Here is a 26617-nt window from a genome sequence, read left to right on the forward strand (position 1 = left end):
CTAGCCTGATAGCTAGCCTGACAGATCTAATGGTAACTAGTATGAAAGAGTTAACTAATCTGAAATATTTAGCTATTCATAAATAATTGCATACATTTGTCAGTGGTATTTGCATGACAATTATTTTTATTAGTATACTTATGTAGTAGGTCTACCTATCTATGTGTATGTATGTGTGCTTGTATGTGTCTGGGGATGTGTGTATGAGGTCACACACATACATGCACACTTGTGTATGCTTATATGAGCATCTTTTTGATCCATGTCCACCTTCTATATTGAGTCAGGGTCTCTCAGTTGAATGCGGAGTTCATTGATATGGCTACTGTAGCTAACCAGCTTGCTCTAGGGATCCCATATCTCCTTATGCCGTGCTCTGGAATGTCAGGAAGGCTGCCATGCCCAGCCAGCAGTTATATAGGTTCCAGGGATCAAATCTTTGCTCCTAACACTTGAATGTCAGGTGATTTACACACTCAGCCACCTCCACAGACACTATAGCGTATTTATATAAAGCTATAAAAGCATATGCTTCCTTAGCCTAACCACATGATCTGTGAGCACTTAGTACATATTTAACCTTTTTTACCCTGATGGGAGGTTGAAAGGATGAAGCAAGGACAATTATATGAAAATAAAACTCCCTAACATATTGAGTGTGTTTTATCATTACTTAAATGAAGCAATTAATATGAAAACTTTCCAGAATATATCTTCTTAATAATTGTTTTCTTGGCATTCTTGGTACTTCTGTGGACTCTTAAGACTTCCAGCATCAGAGTCCTGGGCATCCATTTCCTTTTCTACTCAGATCTGTCTTTCAGGTCATCTGAATAAAGAGAAAGATGTCACTCAGGTCTAATCTGTAAGAAGAAACTGTCACAACTTCTCAACAGTGCTTCTCTGTGTTGTTACCTTCTTTCTCTACCTTCTCTTGTATTCTACTGGCTACCTAAAGAAAACCTGGACTCATTTCTGATAACACCACTTCTCTGGCCATCAGCCTTAGTGACAGCCGTAGCATGGTCATAATCTTTCACCATGTCACATGCACTTCCTCATCACAGGACTGTCTTATGAGCCCCAGCCCCCACCGAAAGCCACATCACCCAATTTAACTTCACATTTCTGTCCTTGAGATTACAAACCTCAGAACATTGAAAGGCCTGCCTTCCTCTTCACTGTCTGCATCCATTCAGTTCCCACTCAGCTTTCTAATGCAACGCTCCTCCGAGCTCACAGTATCCTTCCTTTGTAGGTTAGAAAGGCTGCATTGCAATAGTATGTTTTGCTTCTTAAGTTTCAAACAGTGTCATGATCTTTCTCCCAGGAAGATCTTTAATTCTGAAACTATTTCACTCTTTACTCAAAATTCAAGCTGCCGAATATTGTTGGAAAAAGCAGAAATGGTTCCGCTATCAATTCACCTTCTATAATGGTTGCAGCTGCTTTGTCATCTTTGCTATATCTTGGGTTGAAACTTTAGCAGTTTTCCTATGGAGGAACATATTTACATCCAGGAGTGATATGACTGAGGATCATTGAAAGCCAAGAGTCTAGCATACAATAGTAACAGTCAGGTTCAAAAAAAAAAAAAAAGAAGAAAAAAAGAAAATAGCAAAATAAAGAGTTCTTTGTGCTGGGTTTTTACTGTTTCCAGTGATGCCTGTGCAGGGGTCTTAGCACCCAGTTATGAAGCCTGCTCTTAAGTCTTGTCTTTCCACTTATAAAGACTTAAGTTGACTTGGTTCTGGCATATTATTTAGGTCTCCTATGTTCTGCCAGCTTAGGTGTGTTAACTAAAGAACAGACGTGGCTATTTGAAACATAGAGGTGATACTGAAAGGTACAGTGTGTGGGTGGCTGTAACATGAATAATAAAAATCCAGAGACAGATATTGGGGTTCAAGCTGAAAATCAGAAAAGCAAAGAAGCCAAGCCAGTAGGTTTTTACCTCTACCAAGCTGAAATGGCAATCCTGTTCTCCACGAATTCTCAGAGGCAAATGTTGTGAGTTCCTATCTCCTCCCACCTTTCTCTGCCCAGCCATATCACTCCAGTTTCCACCTGTCTAGTGCTGGGATTAAAGGCATGAGCTCTATTACTCTTTAGACTGATTCACTCTTATGTTGGCCAGGCTGGTGTTGGACTCACAGAGATCCATCTGCCTCTGTCTTCTGAGTCCTGGGATTAAAGGTGTGTGCTAACATCACCTGGCCTCTATGGCTAGCTAGTGTGGCTGCTGGGAATAAAGGTGTATATCACCACTGCCTGGCTCTATGGCTGTGACTAGCTTTGCATTTTGATCTTCAGTGGCCTTATTAAATTTGATAAATAATGTATCTTCACAGATAGCCCACTTTTTCAACTGCCTCATCTTTTCTCATACTTCAGAAACTGTCCCAGAACTTGTCATTAGTTAGAATTTGTCTCTCCTTTAGTAGTATGTATATATCTCTCCTTACATAGTGGATGTATCTAGCCTAACTTTATTCATTCAGCACAATAGACTTCATCTATTCATCCTAGGAAACAGAGGCTAAGCACCTACTACAGACTAGGAAAGTTCAGCTCAAATGTGGAATGTGTAGTAAACCTTTCAATGACCTCCCAAGCTTTGGTGGTCCAGACTCCTGGATGTCAGACCAAGCTTGTTGCATCACAGTCTCAAGTGGCAAAGTATCTGACTTGGTACACTGAAGCATTCCCAACACTATAAACTTGTTGGAGTACTAGACTAGAGTATACAGGTATGTCTGAGGACAGATGAACTGCTTCGCACAGGTCCAACAAGGAGTGACAATTTCTCAGTGGGAGCAAAGAAGATCATTGATAGAAGGAAATACTTTAAAACCCATATAGGTGGTCTTAATCAGGAAGCACCAGGTTTAAAAAAAGGCATAAGCAATCTAGACTGGAAAACTGGCAAATAAGAATGGATAATAATTTTGAAATAAATGGGAAGGTCAGACTTCCAAAAAATAGACACAGTACTTGTTTATTAAGTATACCTGTGTTCAGGATTATGGGAGTCAAAAGAGTAAAGCAGACATTCAGTTAATAGAGCCAAGACACAGCCAAAGTTCAGTGTACATAAGATATATAGTCATCTGACTTCAGAGTCTGGAATTTTGTCACAACTATTCTTTTAAGAGTTTGAATGGACCTTAGTTCAGGTTTGGAAGTCTACCATGAAGGGTAGTGGAGGGATAGTAAATAAAGATTTTAGTTAGTTATTGGCATATTGGGGAGCTTATTGTGCACCCACACAGTTTGTTCTTCTGACCTCTGGCTCACTCCATATTTCTGGAGTCAGAATTGCATATATTAGCATGCCATTTTTTCATTTAAATGAGACGATGTGGGTAATAATACACGAATTCTACTCATTACTCTGTGCTTAAAAAGAGCATGTGGTTTTGTTTTTGTTTACTCAACATTCCTGGCAAAAAGTTCCAAGGCAGAAGGAATTTGTCATTCAGGTACTTACAAGTTTGTAGAAGGATGAAATGATTTGCATTATTCTGGTAGCTATTTTTATCAGGGCCGTTTCTCCTTTTCTGTATATGATTTCCATATACCCAGCAGGCAAAAGTAGAACTGTTTTCTCTCAGTCAAATGTAAAATTTCTTGTAATTAAGAAGAATCATTCAGATGAAATATTAATTTCTGCTTCAAAAGTATTTTTCATCTTTAAAATTAGGTGTTGAGTCTAGTGTATAATTATATTTATGATTACAATCCTCGTTAGGTATCTAATTTTTTTTATCAGGATTCACATGAATTGCTTGTTGATGAGATGCTAGTGAGAGCTAGGAGCTCATTGTTCAGATGGAAGCAGTTTTATAGCTGTTGCAAGCTTCTAATTTATGGTGGAAAATTAGTCACGGTGTACAGCTAGCTCTGAGTCACAGACTCTGTTCTTATTCCTGTCAGAAGAAGAAATCAAATTTGGCTCACTCTCCTCCTGCCTGGTGTTTGACCTTGACATACATACATTCTTTTTCAGGGATCTCTCTCTCTCCCTCTCTCTCTCTCTCTCTCTCTCTCTCTCTCTCTCTCTCTCTCTCTCTCTGTGTGTGTGTGTGTGTGTGTGTGTATGTGTGTGTGTGTGTACATAAACATACATGCATGTGTGTAAGTCAGCAAAGAGCAATCTCGGGTGTCACCCAGTAAGTGATATCCACTTTGTTTTGTGAGCTAGCACTACTTAATATCATGGAACTTGTCAGGTAGGCCAGGTTAGCTGTCTGTTGTGTCCTCCTTTCTCCATCTCTCAGTGCTATGATTACAAGAGCACTCTTCCTTGACAGCATGTTTTTATTGAGGTTTTAAAGAGGCATATAAGGTATAAGATATCATTATGGCATTTAATTTCAAAAAATGTCCTTTAGGCTCCACAATTTCTTGATGTCCCAGCCCCTTTTCTTCTTAGATGCCCCATGTGTCCTTTTGCTAACTCTGTTCTCCTTCACTATTTGTAATTGTAGGCAGTGGAGGAAATGGAAAAGTACAAATTTCCTGTCTTCCAAGTCTGATCAAGTGTGTTCTTTTAAACTCATTGGTGTTGCTCTTTATGCCCATTCCAGTAAACACAACTTGATGGACATACATGGAGAAGAGTGAAAAAACACATATATTTTTTGTGTTTTAAAAGTTTCAGTGATGCAGTGCTTGACCTTCAGTGGGTCTTAAGAATCATTTTGACAATTTTGCTTTTCAAGCAATAGAAATGAATCAATGGGAAGGAGGTTGAGTGTAAACTGGCTCTCTGTGGTTAACTCTGACCGGAGCTACTGATAGCCCAGAATTCCCTCCAGCCTTGTGATCTTCCCTGCCTTAGAAATTTAGAACATTATTTGTATTTGTGAAAACTTTCCCCACTATTTCACAAGGTGAAATAGAAAACTTTGATTCTACCATGAGAATTTTCTCATTGAAAATCTACAATAATTGTTACACAGATGAGGGTAAATACAATTTTGCTCAAGTTTGGATTGAAAACTTAAGAGAACAACTTATAACCCCAAATCTGTGCTTGATCTACAAAACAAAATGCTGCAAGCTGAGAGCTATAAAAAAGGAGGCATTGTGGGAGATGTTTTAGTATTACTAGACTTGTGTCACATATTTTTAGTTTGGACAAGTTCCAAAGAGGTGATGTTTGGTAGTTTTCAAACAGTCTTAGGTATCAAATTCTAAATTTAAAAAGTTCGTTTAAACATATTTTTTTAAAAAGTGAATTTTGGTTACTATGTGTAATTCTCCTTGACCTCCTCATTACTGTAATATCTTTCATTAAGTGAACTCCGGGCAGGCATTCTTGGCTTCCTCCAAGCTCCAGCTAAAGCCAGCTGTTCTTCTGGCAGTTTTTTAAGACTTATTTAGAGACCAGGGCATATCTTATTACCTTATTTTCCATTCCTGCTCTGTGTAGCTGATACTCTTTGGAACAGCCTCTACATATCAACCTTCTCCCTCATTTTTCCTGGCTCTTTTTTACTTCTAGTGTTAAGTAAGTTGTGAGTAGGTATAAAATTCATGTTTCCTTTCTAGTAAATATAATAGTTGAAAGCTTCAAGAAGGTGCTTATTGTCTTTATGAGATTGTAAACTATAAAGACTACACTTAAGAGTAGTATAAATTTTCTGAAATGTTCAATAAATGTATTAGAAAAAGCACATTTCAAAGGAATGTATCAATTTAGACTAAATTTAAAATCAGTGCTATATAAATAATTTGATAATATAAGTCATACAAATAGTATTAATCACAGCTTGGTAAATTTAAAATACCTAAAGCTCTTTGGCTTACAAAAATACAAATTTTGAGGAAGACTCATTTTTATTGAAAGACAATAAATATTATCGTTTAGAATTCAAATAGAATAAAAGTCCCATTTCTTACTATATTAGTGTAGTATAATTGGAACTTGAATTTCACCATATGTTTACTACAGCATCTAACAAATCTTGTATTAGTTCTGTGATTAGATACCTTATTATGAAGATTTACTATCTTAAAACTTGCACTATTAGAAAGGTAATAAAAAGTCTACTTGAAGTAATTAAATCTATGCCAATTAAAGGATGCATGAATATTAGTAATTAGCTTTCTAGTGCATTACTAATTATATTAATCCTATTGTAGATATATTTCTTTCTAATATATATTATAACTTTGCTTGATTTTCTGTCTGAGACAGGGTCACTGTAACAGTCACCCTGACCCTGTCTTCAAAAGGCTGTGATGACAGGCATGAACCAGCAAGCCTGCCATCATTTTAAAACTATATACAAGTACATTAGTGACATATTGTTATGTAGAAGAAGTTTAACATTTTTAAAGTATGGACTACAGATTTAATACAAAGTGTGTCTTTATAATGTTATGCTGTTACTGACTAAATGCATAAGCCTTGCTCCCTAAGAGCTTCCTATGACCTGTTGTCAAAGGCACTTTGTATACGTTGCCTGAAAATTAATCATAACAAATGATGGCAAAGTTAGTGTAGTCTTAGGTTTACTTTGGTGTGGATGTATTAGATTTATAATTAAAGCTTGTGGTTTGATTGTTAACTGAAATTTGCATTCTGTGAGAGATGTATTTGATCAGATAGGTTATCCTAGAATATGTAGTTAGATTTGATTTGCTGATATGTTGTGTGGAATTGTATCTGTGATCAAGTTATTGTTACCTCTTTTATTGTAGTATGTTTTGTATGTATTTGTAATGTCCTAATGAAAATAGATGGGAAGTAATTTCCAATTGTTTCCACAAATAGTTTTATTATTTTCAATCAAAGCTGTTGATAGAACTACCTCATAAAACCATCTAGCCTTGGGTGTTTGTGTTATAGTAGATATTTTTATGACTGATTTAAAAATATTTATTTATTTAATTTTATATGTATGCATGTTTTGTCTGCATAATCAAATCATAGTTCCCTAAAGTTATCCAGTGTAGAGGTTATAATGTATTATTATTAGTTTTGGATCTTTTGAAAATTATTTTTGCAAATAAATGTATCTGAGCTCTCTTTATTATTCTGACAATAATTCTAATCACGCAAAATAATTTGTGTAGAATATCACAATGAATGCTTAGTGATAGGTACACAGGATATGTGTTTACATTTTAGCAGTCTATGTATATCTAAATAAATTATTAGACATTCTGTTCATAGATATTTTGATAACTAGAGATTCTATTGATCTTTCTCTCTTTTCCTCCCCATCTTACTTCTCATAGGATTCCTAAAGATTTAAAATTCTTAATTTTTTACTATGAATATTTTCCTACAGTTTAGGTCCAGGACATTTTTGTGTATATAACTTTTAATCAATATTTATTTCTTTGGAGACAGAGTTAGAAGACAGAAAAAAGTTAAATCATCATTCAGTTAGGGTTAGTATTGTGGCACACGTCTTGTTGAAATTCATTCATTTAGCTCTGCATGTATTACTTTTCCCACTTATACCCTTAATTGTTAAAGTAATATTTGCTAGGTACCAATGTTGGCCAGGCATTATAGGCTAATCTGAATTCCTTCTGACAATTAAATATACTTTTTACTCCATAAAACTTTTGTTAAAGACATTGCTTATTAAACATTTATATGAGTTTTATATGATCTTTATATGATTCTGCAGATGATATATGTATGTATATAAATATTTTATATTTCTGTGCTAGAGATTATTGCATTTTGTTCATTTATTTTGTCATTATGATTATGGAGATTTATGATCTTTATTTTTCTTTTTGAATTATTTTTATATCAGAGTCAAATTCATGGCTTAATTCTGCAATATCTATGTTCTGTACTAACACTAACCTAATACTGGGCTCATTTAATTCATTGTGTTTCAGTTTTGTCTCTACACAATATATCATCACATTCCCTTGCATTTCCTCTTAGTGCTATTTATAATTATTCTTTATCACCATGATCTGCATTATATTTCACATGCACAATATGTAACTGGTTTCCACAAAATTTACATTTCACAGGCTTTTAACAGTGACTCAGTGATAAGAACACTTGACAGTTTCATAGAGGACCCAGGTTCAGTTCCCAGAGCTTTATGACAACTCACAACCACTTGTATCTCCAATTCTAAGAGATCTGTTGCCTTCCTCTGGCCTCTGTAGGCACTTCATGGATGTGATAAATATACATACATATATGTGCAGGCAAATATGCACATAAAATAAAAACAAAAGCATATTTAAATATTACCTTTCACTAACACCAGCTATATTATGTATTATATTTTCTTCAACTTTATATTTTACCAATGAACTTCTGTTGGACTTTGTTACCTATGGTCATAATCTAAACTCCTCTCCCAGTCTTCTACTGCCTTTCAATAATGACACCATAGTCTTGGTCTCCAGTTTCTTGTTACATCCTTATGACAACTATTTTCTTCTATTTTTGCTTATTACCAGATTGTGGAAAACATTTCATTGCCACTTATATATGGATATCTATATTTAAGCTTCTGGAATATCTTCTAATGAATTTTGCCTGTCGTCATAGACCCTTTATAGTGGTTTCAATAAAATAAGCTATTTTATGTATCTATGAAAAAGAACCTATATATTTAGACTTGTAACCTGTGAAACTCCAGATGAAGCTGGGAGGTAGTGGAGCACATCTTTAATTCGAGCATTTGGACGTTAGAGGCAGCTGGATCTTTAAGTTCGAGGTTAGCCTGGTCAACAGAGTGAGTTCCAGGACAGCCAGGGCTAAATAGAGAAACTGTGTTGAAAAACCAAAACTCTAGATGAATGTGTAATGCATGGTATTGACTAAATTCAAATCAGTGCCAGCTTTATACTTGGAACCCTGAAATTGGATATGTACAATTGTGATTTTTATATTGAGACATATATGTTAGTGTCAGCAAAATGATATTTGTATGTACTTATATTTCTGTAACTCTCTTTTAAAAGAGGTCACATAAAAGTCCTAGAGACTAAAATTTTCCTAACAAACTGAAAAATCATGGTGATATTTTTAGTTTTTGTAAATAATTGATAAACAAAAAAGATCAGATAGTGTAAACATATATGCAAAGAAGATGCATAATGTATCTAAAATGTATAGTTACAAATAAAGAAGTTTTAAAACTTGGTCTTGCACATTAGTATACCTAACCAGGTTGTGAGAGAGCAGATCAAACTACCATTGCCGTCCTGTAGTAAGAGGCAGCAATTTCTAAACTGTGACTCTCATAAATTAGCATGATATCTAAATATTATAAGTATTTTCATCTTCTAAGTAGATACTGTAATTTAGTCCCTGAAGGCAGAGGAATATTTTAAAAGTCTGTATCAAGCTTTACATAGCTCTACAGTCTCTTCAATTCAACTATGATAATATATTTATACTGATACAAATCATTTATGAATAAAAATGTGATTTCCTAAATGCCTTGGCCATTAATGTTGATCGCTTCATCACAGTTCAGTCATGTTTAGAAAATTTAAGCAAGCTGTGTGATTACTCCAGGAAACATGGAATGATGTGTTCAAATTAGGACCATCTGTGGGCAGAAAAAGTTTGAGAATTTTAGTCATTCTTAAAGAATGGAAATCTGATTCTCCATGCTAAAGGGAGTGTAATCCTCTTTGTATCTGTAATTCAATAAGGCGGTAGACTTGAAATGGACCAGTTCCACACACAGTTCATCAAAAGTGAAGATACTGGGTCTAAATGAGGGTTACTGCTGGTCACGTATGAGGCCTGTGAAGTTGCCCTGTTATAGATTATCTATGCATAACTGTGAATATTTGGGGTCTGATCATTTCTAGTTCATGTTTCTAGATACATCGAATAGAAAAATGTGTGCTGTATTTGATGCCACAGCAAAATCAAAGGACTGTTTCAATAAGTTGTACATTATTCACACAAACACTTGCTGAGCAGCACACTCTTCAGTGTTGATTCTATATGACTGTCCTCTAGTACGAAGCAGAACAGTATGCCACACATGACCATATGATTTCCTAACCCACAGCAAGGAAACCTTATGTATGGGCTTTGTTTCTTTGTCAGGCAAAAGTATGACTATTTAAAATGTCCTTCTCTGGAATACTTATTTGGGGAATACTAGATTCTGTGAAAAAGTAATTTACTGAAAAAATTATTCTGCATCAGATTTTGTTATTGAAGTCTCATTTATTAATATTTGAAAGTTGAAAGAAAATGTTTCTCCTACAGCTACAGATAATAGTTACATCTCTTGGTAAGATGAGAAGGCCTCTGCCTTTTCTAGGTCATTGACTAGTGTGTGATCCTTAGTGTGTGTTTTCATACACACTTCAGAGTACTCTCCCTAGAACACAGTTGTCTCAGAATTTAGTTCCTTGCCCTTGAAGGATTCAGTTATTTAGGCCTTGCAAGGCTCCACCCATAGTGGCTAAAAAATCCTAGGAAAAAAGATGGGAGGTGTGATTGGAGGTAGACTTAAAAGGAAAGTGTCTGGACCATTGTTCTTGGCTCCCAAGGGGAACAGGCAATGAATTTGACAAAGAGCAATGCCAATTTTAATAAGATTTTTAAAAAGTGTCATCTCTTCATTGCACTTAGGCTAAAACTAAATACTCAAATCAGTCTAGAATGTGTCATAGGATGTGATTCCTCCTACAACTGAGTGTTCAACTCCCTTTCTTCCTGTCCTTCTCCTGGTGCACAATGTTTCTAACATACCATGCTCTGTTTTCTCTTTGGGATTTACTCTAAGTTGATGTTCGTCTGATATGCTACATCTCGTTGCTGTCTTACTAAGTTATCTCTCAACAGCAGAACTTGTCAAGCCATCTAAATAAAACTCCATGCTATATCATTTAATTCATTTAATTGTGTATTCAAAAATATTTATTAAATGACTAGCCAAGGTTACAGTAGACATTAACCAGTATGTACTCTGATATTTTATGTATATGGTAGCTTATCATATTTTATAATCATTATTTAATATTTAATTGATATGGTTGCAGAGGCAATTCTTTTCCACATCTACTTTCTAGATCCTTTATACAGAATATTAGAGTAACTTCTCTAGAGTGCATTTTCAATGCAGACTTGAAGAAGTATGGTAATACAATAATATAATCTTTATAAACTAATAGAATTATCTCTGGGTTAATTTTAAAATAAAGACCTGTTTGAGATTTTGACTTTTACTTCATTCTGAGTTTTGTATCAGATGCTACAGAAGCAGTGACTTACCATTTTATAGGAGAAAATGATACTAGATTTCCATTGCCGTATAACAAACAGGGTGGCTTATAGCAATGTAGATTATTCATCTAGAATGCTCTAACCAGAAATCCAGGCACATTATGTCTGACTCTCCACTTTTTCATATGGAACTCAGAATCCTCTTCTGGGTTCACATTGGTTACGGCAGAATGCAGTTCCTGGAAGGTCCCAGTGGCCTGTTTCTTGGTTGGTTCCTGACAAGGGTCTGTTCTTAGATCTGAGAGGTGACTTGTGTGGTTTATTATGAGGCTCTGTTTTCATCAAATACAGGAATAGAGGTTTTTTGTTTTAATGTTGCTGTTTACTCATCAGTGCATCTATAGCTTCAATATCTTCTTCACTCTTCTATAACAGTTTCCTTTATCAGGAACTTAATATCTTTTTCATTTAGCATGTCATTATCTATGAAGCCTTCTTTCATTTTCCCCTTGCCTATTTTTCTACATCAGTGATCACCTTCCAACATACTATATATAATGGTATCTGTATATTTTAAGGTTTTTAAAATGTGTATGAATGTTTTGTGTGCATGTGTGTATGTGTACTGCATGTGTCCCTTGTGCATACTGAGACGAGGGCGTCAGATCTCCAGGAACTGGAGTAAGGGAGGTGGTAAGCAACCTGGTGGGTGCTGGAAAGAGAACCAGGGTCTTTCCTGGGAACAGCAAGATCTTTTAGCCATGGAGCCATCTCTCTGCTCTCCACCTTATTTGCGTTTTTATTGTAAATATCCTTCTTTATTATAAATTTCACTGAGCAAAGAGCTGTTGTAATTTTCCAAAGTGGCTCTAGAAAGAATTCAAGCAGAGGTGATTTTTTTATTAAGGGAAAAGGATCATAAAAGGGGAAAGAGGAGGGAGAGACCATCCTCTGGGGACAGGAGCAGTGGGAATGAGGAAAGAGGAAAGAGAGGAGATGAGAGAGAAGATAGGATAGGTGAGGGAAAGGGAGTAGAGGAGAGGAGAGAGGGGAGAGAGAGGAAAGAGAGGAGAGAGAGCAAAGAGAGAGGAGGGGAGAGAGGAGAGAGAGATACGGGAGGTAGGTAGGACCCTTTTAAAAGGGAACATAGTTAATATTGCTCTTAGTGGCTGCAGCAGAGATGGATTCTCTCAGAACCCCAAGGACAGACTAGTGCAAATGCCTAAATATTAATAGCTGCGTCTGGGTTTGTTTACTGTAGCTTTCGTATTATTAATATTATCCATAATAGTAAGGGTTGGTAATATTATCTACACTAGTGGATTAGCTCTACATATTTATCAAATATTTTACTAATTTGACATATTTAGGAATGAGCAAGTTTTCTAAACATTTATTAACTTTACTTTTAAATCTGAATATTAGCATAATTTTCATGAATCATGCCATTTTCAAAAGTCAAAAACATTATTTTTTATGTTGATTAGCAAAGGGTATTGGAAGCATGCATGAGCACTCATGGTTGAGAACAGATCCAATACTACTCAGCCTATTGGTTGTTCACCTTTCTAGCTATAATATGCTTTTATTACTTTCCCATTAAATTGCCTTTAAAAAATGAGCTTTTAGTGTATGCTGACACCTCAACAGTGGGCTCATTGTCTGATAGATGGTTTCCAGTAAGTAAACTAAAATGTTGTAGGGCCCCTACTAAGAGCCACCGTTGTAACAATATGTTGTTACTTTAGTCTGTTCAGTAATGCTAGAGTGTTGAGTGATATTACAGAAAATATCAGTTTTCATTATAAAAAATATAAATGAAGTTCAATTCATTACATGTTTTTCATTACATTACATTCAAAACTGTTTATATAAAACAGTTTTTAATCAAAGCTTCCAATACAATGAATGTGCTTATTGCTTTCTAGACACCTAAATAAATTTTAAAAATCTTCCTTAGGAAAGGAATAATAAAAATTCAGGCTATATCTAGGGAAATTCTGAGGATAATATAAGCATATGATTATTGTTGTAGCAGTAAATTTTTCTATGCAAGTCCAGAGTGCTTTTCTATTACCATTTCAGAGTGGGTTGTACAGTCAAGTTAGAAATAAGAAATAACAAAAATGTTTGTCCCTTTCCCTTTTGAAACAATGGCCCCCAAAGAATCAACATGAAATTCTGCTTGTTAAGTGTGAAGATAATGACCTGAGTGCTGTGGTAATGCGACTGACCTCCACAGGTGGCATTATTATGTTTGTCATTTTTCCCTTTAATTTTTAGTTCCCAGTGTTCCCAAAAATATAGCTTTTTCTAATGTTCAGTCAACTAGTGCAACACTAACATGGATAAAACCTGATAGTATCCTTGGATACTTCCAAAACTACAAGATAACAACTCAACTTCGTGCTCAGAAATGCAGAGACTGGGACTCTGAAGGATGTGTTGAACATCAAAAAATTCAATTCCTCTATGAATCCAACCAAACAGAAGAAACAGTGTATGGGTTAAAAAAATTTAGATGGTATAGATTCCAAGTGGCCGCCAGCACCAATGCTGGGTATGGAAACGCCTCCAGTTGGATTTCTACACAAACCCTGCCTGGCCGTAAGTATTGTCTTAAGTTATTTACTCATATGGCTTTCTGTTATGTTATCTCTATGCTAATGATTTCTACTTATTCCACTGTGTGCAAATTCACTAAATGTGAAGATTAATCATTATGGAAACTAACTTATGCAGCAATATTTGTTTTTAATTTAAACAAAAATGATTGCAAAATTAAATTCCAGTGATTGTTAGGGCCTTTTATATATCCTAGAACTGTGTCAAAATCTTAGAGTATGAAATATTTTTTTGAAATTATTGAGTAGAGAAAAAGATTTTTTCTTGAACTTATGTTTCATATTATAAAATAACTGGCCACCCCATTTACTTAAAAAACCTCAATAGCCATGTTTGAGTAAATCAATTTCTATTATTTATCCTGAGTCTGGTCTTCAAAAAAGTGTGAGGATTCCATGAAATCTAAAGGGATTTACAAGTCAAATTCTGAATGCCAGATTTATGGGAACATTCTCTGAAAAGCCATCTCCCTCCCAGACCTAGCCAGTCCAGCACTACTCAATGTAATAAGCCCTATTTCTTACACAAAATCCCTGACCAAAGTGACATAAGGAAGAAGGGTCGTACTTTAGCATGTATTCCATAGATATAGAGTCCATAAAGGGGTGGGAGTATTGTGGCATGGTGGCAGGAGCATGTCGATGATTGGACACATTATATGTGTAGCAATGAAGCAGAACAAGAACCGAAAGTAGGCTCTACAATCTCATGACCAGCCCTCCAGTGATGTACTTACTACAGAAAGCCTCCTTACACTAAAGGTTCCATGACCTTCCCCCAAAATTCCAGGAGTTGGGGATGAAATATTCAAAATGAACCTGTCAGAGACATTTTATACTAAAAGAGAAACCCTCTAAATATAGAGTTTATATTGTTATCTTCCTCCCTGATCAAGGCTCTTATTCAGAGATTCCTTTCAAATTAAAATTAAATTTTCATGAAAGAATATTGTTCTTATTACCAGACAAAGACTGACAGAAAGACAGACAGACAGACAGACAGACAGAGAGACAGACAGACAGACAGACACACACACACACACACACACACACACACACACACACACACACACACACAATTTTTAATAACAGATGGATTCTGTTGTAGGCCTTTGGTGTATCTTTTGTTACAGTTCCCTGGAAGGTCTGGCATCATTTTTATCATAGTCATTAACAAATGTTGTTTAGTGTAATGCTACACTTGCCTTAGATTCCTCAAAAGTCAGCTTGAAACACACTGCTTATCCGAGTCCTTTTCTTTAATACTTTGACTTTTCTGGAAGATTTTCCACTTTAGATTTTTGTATTTTTTTCTGACCCTCCTGTCAGTTCTTTCATAGTTTCTTTTGCTTATATTTCCTGCTCTGTTTTATTAACTCTAAATGTAGATGCCCAGAAATCTATACATGTCTTTTTCTTTAATATAACATAGCATCCAGGAGAGCTTACATTGATTATATTTCTTCTGTCCTGTGGCTTTAAGTCTTTATAAATTGATTATTCTCAAAACTCTATTTATAGTCCCAAATGCTTCCAAGAACAGCAGATTGGTATATGTATATGACTTGATAGCATTAGGCAGGTATGTCTGATAAACCTCTTGAAATGAGTAAAACCTAAACACCAAATCCCCATATTCTTCTCTTTGTTCTCTTTGTATATACTATTATTGATTTGCTTGCAGAAAATAAAAATCCAGATAGTGTTCTTTTCCTCTTCTATTGTCTAGGATTAGCTTCAACTAAGTGAACTAACTTGAGCTGATTCTTGATTTATGAGACCAAATTTTTAATCCACCTTTTCCTTAACTCTACCTCCCATTCATACTATGATATTTTACTGTTAAAATTCCCTGCTTTGGGGGCTGATATGTTATACCCTTAGCATGAAAGAATAAAATATTTATATGGCCTTCTATTTAATGATCCATGTTTAGAATTATTCATGACATCTCCATCTAAAAGAGCCATGTGGTTATTTGTATAGCATCACATTATACTGAATAAATAATTACCTAAATATTTTTAAACTTTGTTGATTGTTACTGCTACCTTACTAGCTGGGATAATTTCTGATAACAGTGGGTACTCTATAGGCATTTCCCAAATAAATGAAAATTGATGGAATAAACTATAGTTGATAGGGAGAAGTAATTGTTTTCCAGTGTAGGTGATAATTAGGATACCAGTGCACACACACACACACACACACACACACACACACACACACAGAGAGAGAGAGAGAGAGATATGAAATGTGGAAACACATTAGATTGAGTTTGGGATTAGTCAATAAGAATAGTTATTTCAAATGCTATTGTTTGAGAATACATCATTATACTTTTTATGAATTTTTTAAAAATTTGTATGCAAGTACTATATTTTCAACATTTCTACTCATCTTTGTTCTCCCTTAAACTCCTGCAGTGTCCTGCCTAATTTCCTTCCCAATTCATCCTTGAGTTCCATAATTATAATCACACGCGCGCGCGCGCACACACACACACACACACACACACACACTGTTAATTCCATTTAATGTTGCTCTTATATATATGTGTTTAGGGTTGACTTGGGATTAGATTACCTTTCAGGATGCTCATCTCTGGATAACACTGACTCTTTCTCCCTCTGCAACTGTTGCTTATAGCTCTTCATTTATCTAGGGGAGACACCTCTTGAAATTCCCCCATCTTCACTGGCATGCCAACTGGTTTCCATCATGTTTCCTTCGGCAACCCATATTGTTGAGATTTCATTGCTGCAGCTTCCCTATCATGTCTACAGGCACTATCTCATGTAAGGCCTCCTGGTCCTCTGGATCTTACAATCTTCCCAACCCCTCTTCTATGGTGTTTACTGACCCTAAGATATAGGATTGCATTGAGAATTTAACCAATTGGGTCAGGATACCCCATGCTCACTTGTTCTTAGCATATTGGTCACTTGTAGATGTGTGTAATAATTTCCATCTGAGGCAAAAAGAAACTTCATGGATGAGAGGACAAGTACAGCAGTTGTGGGTACAAGGATAAGTATTCAGAATACTCTTAGAATTCTTTTGGTTTAGGAAAATGGCAACAGTGAGTTCTCCTCTTGGGTCTGTCACCTCTGGATTCACAGTAAAACTGAAAGGATAAAATGAAATAGACATGTAAAGATGAAAGCATTGCAAAGTTGTCATCTAAGGTGCTTCAACAGTAGATAAAATGACGAGTTAGGTTCTGATAGAAAATAAGACCTTCAACTAAAACAATAAACACGAAAGCCTGGGAAACTGTACATGATTGGAAAGAGTATCACAATGAATAAAGTTGGCTGATCTAACACAACTAAATGATGTGAATGATGAAAAAGTAGCAGAGAATGTATCATCTAAAGGTCATGTTTCCTCTGGCCCAACTATTAGGTGTTCTGATGTTTGCTAGGAAACAGCAAGGTTGGATATTTTTAAGTGAACACACTTAGCTTTTAACTTGCAACTAATTTTTAAAAATTAAAAAATATGTTTGGTTTTGTATCTCAAACACTAAGTGAACACCCTTAGTTTTTAATTTGCACTAATTTTTAAAAATTAAAAAATATGTTTGTTTGTGTATCTCAAACACATCACACCAGGGCTGTTCATTTGCAATTCTGGGTTAGAATATGCCTATTTCCCAGTGTCTTCTTCTATGAGGGGTTCCATTCTGCACCCTGCGAACATCTTTCTCATAAAGTGCTTGCTTCTGTCAGGAAGTAAACCCTCTAAATGTACTGACTCTTGCAGAGACACTTAAGGCTACTGGAGATTTAGTTATCATAAATACATGTTACATCAATTGAGAATCTGGCAAATAAAGCAAGAAGGTTGGATTCTTGACATTCCATGTGCTTGAGTTTCTAGTTGAATACTGTTCCTTACACCACTTCTGACACTTCTTACCCATTGTTAAGACTTTATTACCATATTAAGTCTGCAGAAACAGGTGAAAAAAATTACATTCAGTTTGAGATTAGTCAGTCAAGATGTATGGGTATTTTCAACCCCTCTGGTGTGGAAAAGAAATAACTACTCTCATCTTAGTAACTGGAAAAAGAAAATAGTTGTAGAGAGAATAGAACAATTTATGTATGTATATATTATGCATATAACATACCATTAAATAATATATAATATACATATGTACATATATTGTTAACATATTGAATATATACATGTGTTATATATTATATTATAACAATATTATGTATCTAATAGAATGCATATTATATATTATGTAATTGTATACAATGTAATAATATATAATTTTCTTTTTCCAGTTATAATGTAGTGCTATAAAATACACATTACAGTAATATATGCATATATATATGATATAGAAAACAAAAAGAAATTACATGTATTATATATTTAGCACATATGTATCTTTGCTACATATGTCATACATACATGAAATAAAATTTCAAAATAAAAAGCATTAGAGCAATCAAATATTAAAAATCTTAAAGAATAGTTATATTTTTACTAGTCAGTTAAATCAAGACTGGGAATAGATAATTTTTGGTAAATAATCATTTATATACATAAAGTTGTATTGTGTAAGTGTGTGTGTTTGTGCATTTTAGCTTTGTGAAAATATATTATGATTTTAATATTCACAAAATCCATAGCCCTTAAAATGAGAAGTCCATTTTGAGTGGGTGTTTCTTTTGTCAGTTTTGTCAGTTAGTGAGGGGCTGGGGGAGTGAGTGTCTGGTGTATGTGTGTGTGTGAGTGTGTGTTTCTGTGCTGTGCAGAGCTCCTGCCTAGAATTCCTCAGTGAGGGGACTGGGGGCTCAATGCTGGGCTCTTGGCTTGCATGTGAGTATGCATCTCCAGCAAAGCAAAATCAAAACAAAACAAAAAAACCCAAATAACAACAGCAGCAAAGAGTACCCACTTTAATCCCAGAACATGGGAGGCAGAGAGGTAGGACCTCTGTAAATTTGAGGCCAGTCTGGTCTACAGAGTGATTTCCAGGACAGCCAGTGATACACAGAGAAACCCTGTCTAATGATAAATATATTTTAATTTTTGAATTACATATATGTACAGCAAATACTATTTTATTAATATTATGAAACCAAGGAGAATCTGATTTTATTTTAAACACAACACTAAAAGATACTGCATATATCATTACATATATATGTATAACATGGAATGCATGTAAACGAGGATTCCATGGTTGCTTGCATGCGAAATGACGTTTAAAATAAAAAGGAATTAAAGATGGACATGTGGCACACACCCTTAATTCCAGCTCATGGGAGGCAGAGGCAGAGGAGCTCTGAAAGATCAAGGCCAGCCTGATCTACATAGCGAATTCCAGAGTGACACCCTGTGTCAAAGAAAACCAGAGAAAACAAATAATAAAAAGCACTTAGAATGAACAAACAAAAGACTCTTTAAAACAGTAATGTTTTCAGCACTAAAATAGTGCTTAGGTTTCTTCATATCAAAAATTAATAAACATTTTATAAAAACATATAATCCAATTGAAAATAATTAACATTTTATATTATTATCTACAATTGGAAAATGGTGTGCAGTTCCATGATATAACTTAAGAACAAAATATTTAATTACCAAACTAGATTAGATGAAAAGAAAATTGAAGTAATGATATAAAAATCAGTTTCATATAAGTGTGTGATTTGTTCTAACTGTGGCAAGTTGTGTCTAAGCATTTATACATAGAATGTCTTACTAACACTTGGAGGATATTTTTCATATTCCATATTCCTTATTTCATATTTCATACTTCATATATCATACTTAATGTTTTACATTTCAAGATTCAGATTTCATAATTCTTTTTAGGACTCATATTTCATAATTCATATTTCATGTTACATATTTCATGATTCATGTTTTATATTTCACATTCCATAATTCATAAAACATGATTCATAATTCATGTTTCATATTTGATATTTCATATTTTGTCATTCATATTTACTCATTAATAATTCATATTTCATAATTCATATTTCATGATCCATAGTCCACATTTCATTATTCATATTTAATAATTGATATTTCATATTTCATGATTCATGTTTCATAAGAAATACTTCATATATCATAATTCATGATTCATATTTCACATTTCAAATTGAACAAGTCGGAACAGGTTTGAACTGGCCCAAACTGTATTAAAACAGTTGGAACCAGACTGAACTGTTCAAAACTGGCTTGGGCCAGTTGGAACCAATTTGAGTGAGTCCAAACTGCTTTGAGCCTGTCGGAGCCAGATTGAACCAGTCAGAACTGGTTTAAACTTGTCAAAACCAGTTGGACCCAGACTGAGGCAGTCAAAACCAGTTTTCACCACTTGGAGGTTTTAAGAAAGGGGTAGTGCTTGATGATTAGTCTGAAATCAAACTGTTCAGAATTTGAGTAACAAAAGACATCAAAGTATGAATCACAAGTGGAAAGGCTGGTTCATATCATAACAAAATGTTACCGAACCTCTCTGGGCTCATGAAGAAGAGCATCAGGACAGGAGCTCTCAGGAACCGAGTTAGAATGAAAGCTGAGAGCTAAATTGTTTTTGAATATGAATCTGCAAATGTAAAGCAGAATGAACAGAGGAAATGATACTCAGCCAATTCAAGCTAACACTTCCTTCTCCCTTGTACTGTGATCTCCATAATTGAAGCAAAATGTTTTCTCCTTAAGTCATTTCTGTAGTAATCACATTTCTATTCCATTCTGTGTTTATATCCACACAGAGCACAAAATTACAAGGCTGAAATATTTAACTTAAAACATTAACTTGCAGATTATTGTAACCATCCCACTTTTTTTCTGATTTTCCATATCCTCAACTTGAGTTATATGTTGGGAGAGTATAGAACAGAAATCTGTTAAATCTTTGCATTGTGCATCAGGCATGCATAATAGTAAGGAAATATACAACATGAAAGATTCATTGGTGTAAAATTATTATGAAATGAAATGGGAATCCCATAATGTGCATCTCCTATAGACCACCAGGACAGAGAGACTAAGAAAGGAAAATTCCTGGGGTAGAGCTTAGGTTGTGAAAACCACAGGATACCATACTCAGGAGGAATTTTAACTACCCAAACATCTGTTAGGTCAAAAAAAATCAACAAAACATGCCTCATCAAAGAAGTTTCTAAGGAATGTAACTTTACAAACTTGAAAAGACAAAAAGGCAAGTTGAGGCTGAGTATGCCTTAACATGTTTGTACAAATTGTTAATGCATGGACATAGATTTACTTTTTCTAATCAAAGCTGTTAAATATCCTTACAAGCAGTGTTAGAGCAACACAAATATAGAGAGCCAATGCCAAAATGATGTTATGTATAAATAGGAAAACTGAATCCAAAATACACAAAAATCCACTGCCTGGGTAGAAATACACCATTGGAATAGTTCTACCCTGCTGTTACTAGGGGAAATAAAGCAATTATAATTCATTCTATAAAGGAAATAATTCAGCCATTGTTGAAAGTTGGCTACCCAGAACTCTCGATTCTGTCATTTAAAAAAGTGTCTCCTTTAGACCTGGATATTCATGTTATAGGTCTAATAATTTTATATTAGACCTATATTAGACCTATATTTTCAAAGATTCAATTGCCAGTCCCCTCTATACCATGACCTGTCTTTCCTTCCTTTTTGTTTCCTGGTTCAGCATTTGTTGAACATGGCTACCCAACCAAGGAATTGTTCTCAGTTCTTATTTTTGGCTATTCATACAAGGACTTTTTTGTTTAAATTTTTCTTATGTTTGTATTTATTTTTCTCCATATTCATCTTCTTAATTAGTAGGAGATACTTGGATGTCTGTCCTGTTTTCTCATTTCTACCACAACACTTCCCTGATAAAATTTTTTGATGTTTTTGCTTGCATATCTTTCAGTAATCTTTAGACAGACATTTATGCCTTTATGCTCCTATATTTCTGCTGCTCTTAGTGTCCTTCCATCCTGTTTTGAAGAGTAGCTTTTCTTTCAACTTTGTATATTTAAAAAAATCCTGCAAGACACTTTCCTTCCTGCTCTTGCCTCCCCATGTGGTGTATTTCTAAAATATTGAACAAATTGCATCATAATTTCTTTTTGTTGATGGGACTTTGAGTGCCTTAATGGTAGAAAAAAAATCAGGTAACCATTACTTATGCATACTTCCACCCTCCATGTGTTTGTATCTATGATGTACTATAGATATTAAATGTGACTTGGTGAAAAAGCATTTCAATTTCAAATCTATGTTTCAAAGTAATTCATATAAATTTTCTTAGTTGTTTTCAGAATATTGTCCTTCCAATATTTTATAGGTATTGTTAGAAGTAAAATTCATCCAGTGAATTACTCTTCATGTAGGATAGGTTTAGCACTTAATATTTTTTAAAAGTCTTTGGTTTTCTTTTTATTAATCAGCATAAGTCTGAATCCTTAAACAGGAAATAAGTATGTACATCATATTTCTGTCAGGATTTCAAAGAGTGAAGAAATAACTTTCTAAAATGAATCTAAACATTGACAGTAATTGATACCTTTTGAATGATTGAAGAATTCAAAGTACATAAACAACTTGCTGACATAATGAAGTATAATAAATGTACACAGTAAAGGAAGATTATTTAGAAAAGAAAGGGAGAGCACAATATTTATATCTAGGGTACTACTGTACCAGTAAAGATAGTTGGGTAAAGTAATCTTAAGAGATGGATAGTAAGCATATAAAGTTTCATGTTATTATTTATTTATATTAGTGTTAAATGAGCTTTTCCAAATTACTAAATAAATGTTCCAGAATTCAACACAAACAACAGGATACGCAAGAAAAGTTCTAGTGAGGACCCCTTATCCATAATGTAACAGAAGCCAGAAGCCTCGAACCAGACCAATGACTCGTTGCAATGAACACTTACAAGTAAAGATGTATTGAGTATAGTGTATACTGTGTGACTCACTGTGTCACACTACAGCTTCTGCAAAGAGATTTTTTCTTTCTTTTAATTGTATTTAATTTTATGTTTTAGCGGGGAGAAGGTTGCAAGAGCAAAGGGTCGATAGAAAGTGATGGGGAAATCAATGGAATCAGGATGCATGATGTGAAGTCCACAAAGAATCAATAAAAAGTGAAAACTATTTTATTGAGATTACATTAACATAAGCAAAAAGACTGTTTGTGGCAAATTTATTAAATTCAAGGAAAATACATTATAAAGGTTTTTAAACGTCAGAATTTTTAGAACCCACTCTCCACAGAGTAGGAAGGAGATGCCTTCTGTCTTATTCATTGCTCAACTCTAGTTTGTCCTTCCAGAATTAAAACAGTCCCCTCCTTTCATGGCACCAACTTCAAATCTCATTTTTATTTGGATTTGCTTTCACTCTACAGAGAATAGTCTTTCATTTGCTTCAGAAAGATCTGTGAAGGAGGATTACTGTGTTGGGAGTTTGGGTTTATAACTCTGCCTCACTACCAATAGTTACCAAATCATCGAAAATTCAGCTGCTTTTTCATTTTAAAAGATATTATGAAAACTCATAGCTGACTATGGAAAATGCTAAATAAAAAGAAACATGTTTGCTATATCTCAGATACTTATTTGTTATTGAAACTGTTACTTATGTATTTTCATAAAATATATCTTGGTAATATTCTTTCTTTTTTCCCAACTCTGACCAGATCCTCCTTCTCCACCTCCTTACCCACTTCTCTTTCTAAGAACAAAAATCCAAAGAATAAAAATAAAAATCAGAACAGGAAAGCAAAAATTAATATAAATAAAAAATACTAAAACAAACAAACAAAAACGCACATGAAAGATATGGGTCTGTTTTGTGTTGGCCAAGTACTTTTGGGACTAGGGCCTGTTCTGGAATATAGTTGGTATACCAGTGATATAATAGTTCATTGGAGAAATCTGATTTTCATTTTTATAGCAGTTATAAATCTGAAATAGCTTCTTGGACAGGGGGGTGACTTTATATACACTTTGCCTTTTCCTTGTTGGTATTTTATTTTTAAAATCTCATTTGAATTTGTTCAGGTCCTGTGCATGCTGTCACAGACGCTGTAAGTTCACATGTTCACCAGGCCTGTGTATCTGGATGGGACAGTTTTGGGGGGCCATCCATGACCTCTGACTCTTACAATCTTTTGGGCTCATCTTTCATATAGACCCCTGAGTTTTAAGGGGAAGGATTTGATAAAGACCTTCCATTTAGGAAAGTTGCTCCAAAGTCTCTCACTCTCAGCACATTGTCCACTTGCAGGTCTCTGTTAATTCCTCTCTACTCCAAGAAGAAGCTTTTCTGATGAGAGTTGAATGATGCATTGATATACACATACAGCATCATGCTATCAAGAGTCGTCATATTGCTGTGATCCTTTAGCAGACTAACAGTAGTAGATTTTTCTTTAGGACTCCAGACCTAAGTTATCTCAGGTTCTCTGACACTTTAGCAGTGTGAGGTGTGGGTCCATCTTATGGAATGGGCCTTATATAAAATCAAAACATGGTTTTCTACTTCAATTACATTTGTGGCACTGTTGCATCTTGCATCAGTATATCTTACAAGCTGCTCTCAGTTGTAAGTTTCGGATTTCTAGCTAGGTGATACTGATAATTACTTTTCTCAGTCTGGGTAACTGAACTGAGAGCTGTAGGTTCCATTGTTCAGGAGATTGATAGCAACAGGAGTCTTAAGACACAAACATGTAATGTACTCGCACAGGCTTAAAGACAATACACCTGTACAATCATGTGCTTTGTTCATCTGCAGCATTAAGCCTGCACTCTCACACCTTAGGAGGACTGGAGAAATCCTCTGAGTGTTATAAAAGGGACAGTAGACCAAGAATGGCTGTATACACACGAAATTTCAGCACTTGAGAAGTAGAGGTGAGAGATAATGAGTTTGAGGTCATGTCTAGTATCCACACTGACTTCAAAAGCAGCCTGCGATGCACACAGAGACATTTTTTGAAAAGAAAGTGGGGTGGGGAAGGCAGCTCAGTAACAGTATAGACATTATCAAGAGATGAACAGTTCTAAATATTGTTACAAAGAGCATCTGTCAATATAATAATTGACAAAAATATTAGCAAGGCTATATTAAACTTAACCTATTAAAAATCATCAATTATATACTGTCAGAAAGTGATTTTTACAGTCAATATTTTAAGAATATAAGTAAACACTTTTAAAATATCATATGTATGAGCAAATTGTATGATTTTCTTCAATATTAGAAATAAAAAGGTACATGAAATTATAAGAAATATCACTGTGCGATATTATTAACTCTAAGCAATTGGTCTAAGAAAAATCTGAATATATTTAGCCACATTTTTTAGCAATAATCCAAGCATCTGTAATCATAAATGAATGGGATGGGGCTTTCCGTAACATACATACCCTCTAAGTATACCTTGGAAGCTATTTTAATCCCTTGTTTTTAAATTTTCTTTAATGTTACCCAAATGATTATATTACATAAATTGTGCCATTTTGACCCTCATGTTCTATTCTGTTTCTTGTCTTACTTGAATGATATTTTTTTTGTTAATTAAGGGTCACTTTCCAAGACAGAATGGAATTGGGTTTATTTCCTTATGCTTTTATGGAACACAGTGGCCTACTATATTCTAGAAACTTTGGAGCCTGGAAGAAGCAATGGTAGCAGTAAGCTTACTTATTCATAACCATGATGACATAGCAGTAGACCAGTCTGGAGTGGCTGAGCCCAGAGGCGAGCATCCCCGGGTTGAACACTGGCTCCTAATTCCTACACTAAATCCTCCCAGCCTTCCAGAACCAGGAAGCCACTAATCTATCCCCATTTCTACCATCCTTACTACATTTCCAAAAGAATATTGACATTAGAAAGCAGTGCTCCTTACATATGTACAATAAATAACTGTCCTGGGTGCATAGTTAATTATACTTTTCCCTGGGGTTCAATTCATTTAGTGTGAAGTATGGCATAGTTGGTAGTTGCTTTTTTATGATTATTGAGGATGATATGGATGCTGCTGGTCTAAAGTCACTATTTTGCAAAGTAATTTTGTAAATATAATATAATTCTAGAAAAAGATATATCATTCTAAATCTAGTACAATATTGAAATACTTTAATTCTTATCTGGCAATGTTAGTGTTAGAATGGGTTTTCTTTGTGTTTTGCATTCCTTTCATTGCATTTTCTTTGTAAATTGATCTGAAATGGTAACAGGTAACCCCTTTAAGAATTAGATGAAATACCTATAAAACTATATGATAAAGCCTAATACTGTGAGCATCCATCAATCATTTTCCATAATCATTATATGGTGCAGTTTGACAAATTCTTAGGTTTGCAGTACCTGCTCTTTATGGTGCTATCATGTAGTTGTGAATAACTGTACAGCAAAATTACAGTTTGTAACATGGTAGGAAATATTTTATATTCCAACAGTGTTATTCTATTCCAGCCAAGGAAACCACAGGGCTCTAGAGAAAGACAACCAGTTATCTCATTCATGGCACCAGTGGACAGAGGCACACACTGAGATGCTCCTACTGTGTGGAAACATTGTAAATTTAATGCTATGTTTCTTTGGGAGTCTTTGATGCTCAGGTCCTTTAAGATACACAACCTAGACTAGATTTTCTCTAGTCTTTAGAGAAACATGGAACACAAAGCTAATTCTTCCAGGTCCTGCATCAGATTCAGCTCACAATCCTAGAGGTTGTTGATACTTTGCAACACAGAAGCCCGAGAACCCTTCACTTAGTGATGATGG

At 34.7% G+C, this 26617-nt stretch overlaps 1 protein-coding gene and 1 long non-coding RNA gene across 2 annotated transcripts in view; one reads left to right on the forward strand and one right to left on the reverse strand.

Annotated features, from left to right (window-relative positions):
* Ptprq (protein tyrosine phosphatase receptor type Q) overlaps positions 1 to 26617 on the forward strand; it is a 181533-nt gene that overhangs the window by 88350 nt on the left and 66566 nt on the right. The window contains exon 26 of the mRNA XM_027392465.2: positions 13478 to 13801. Within this exon, the coding sequence (XP_027248266.1) occupies positions 13478 to 13801 (324 nt within the window). The remainder of the gene's footprint in view (positions 1 to 13477; positions 13802 to 26617) is intronic.
* On the reverse strand, positions 107 to 3933 carry LOC118239546. The gene is made up of 2 exons (XR_004771957.1): positions 3491 to 3933; positions 107 to 829 (listed from the first exon to the last, which is right to left on the reverse strand). It is a non-coding gene; the product is annotated as an uncharacterized LOC118239546 (long non-coding RNA).

The sequence above is a fragment of the Cricetulus griseus genome (genome assembly GCF_003668045.3).
Source record: "Cricetulus griseus strain 17A/GY chromosome 1 unlocalized genomic scaffold, alternate assembly CriGri-PICRH-1.0 chr1_0, whole genome shotgun sequence".
Taxonomy (NCBI): domain Eukaryota; kingdom Metazoa; phylum Chordata; class Mammalia; order Rodentia; family Cricetidae; genus Cricetulus; species Cricetulus griseus.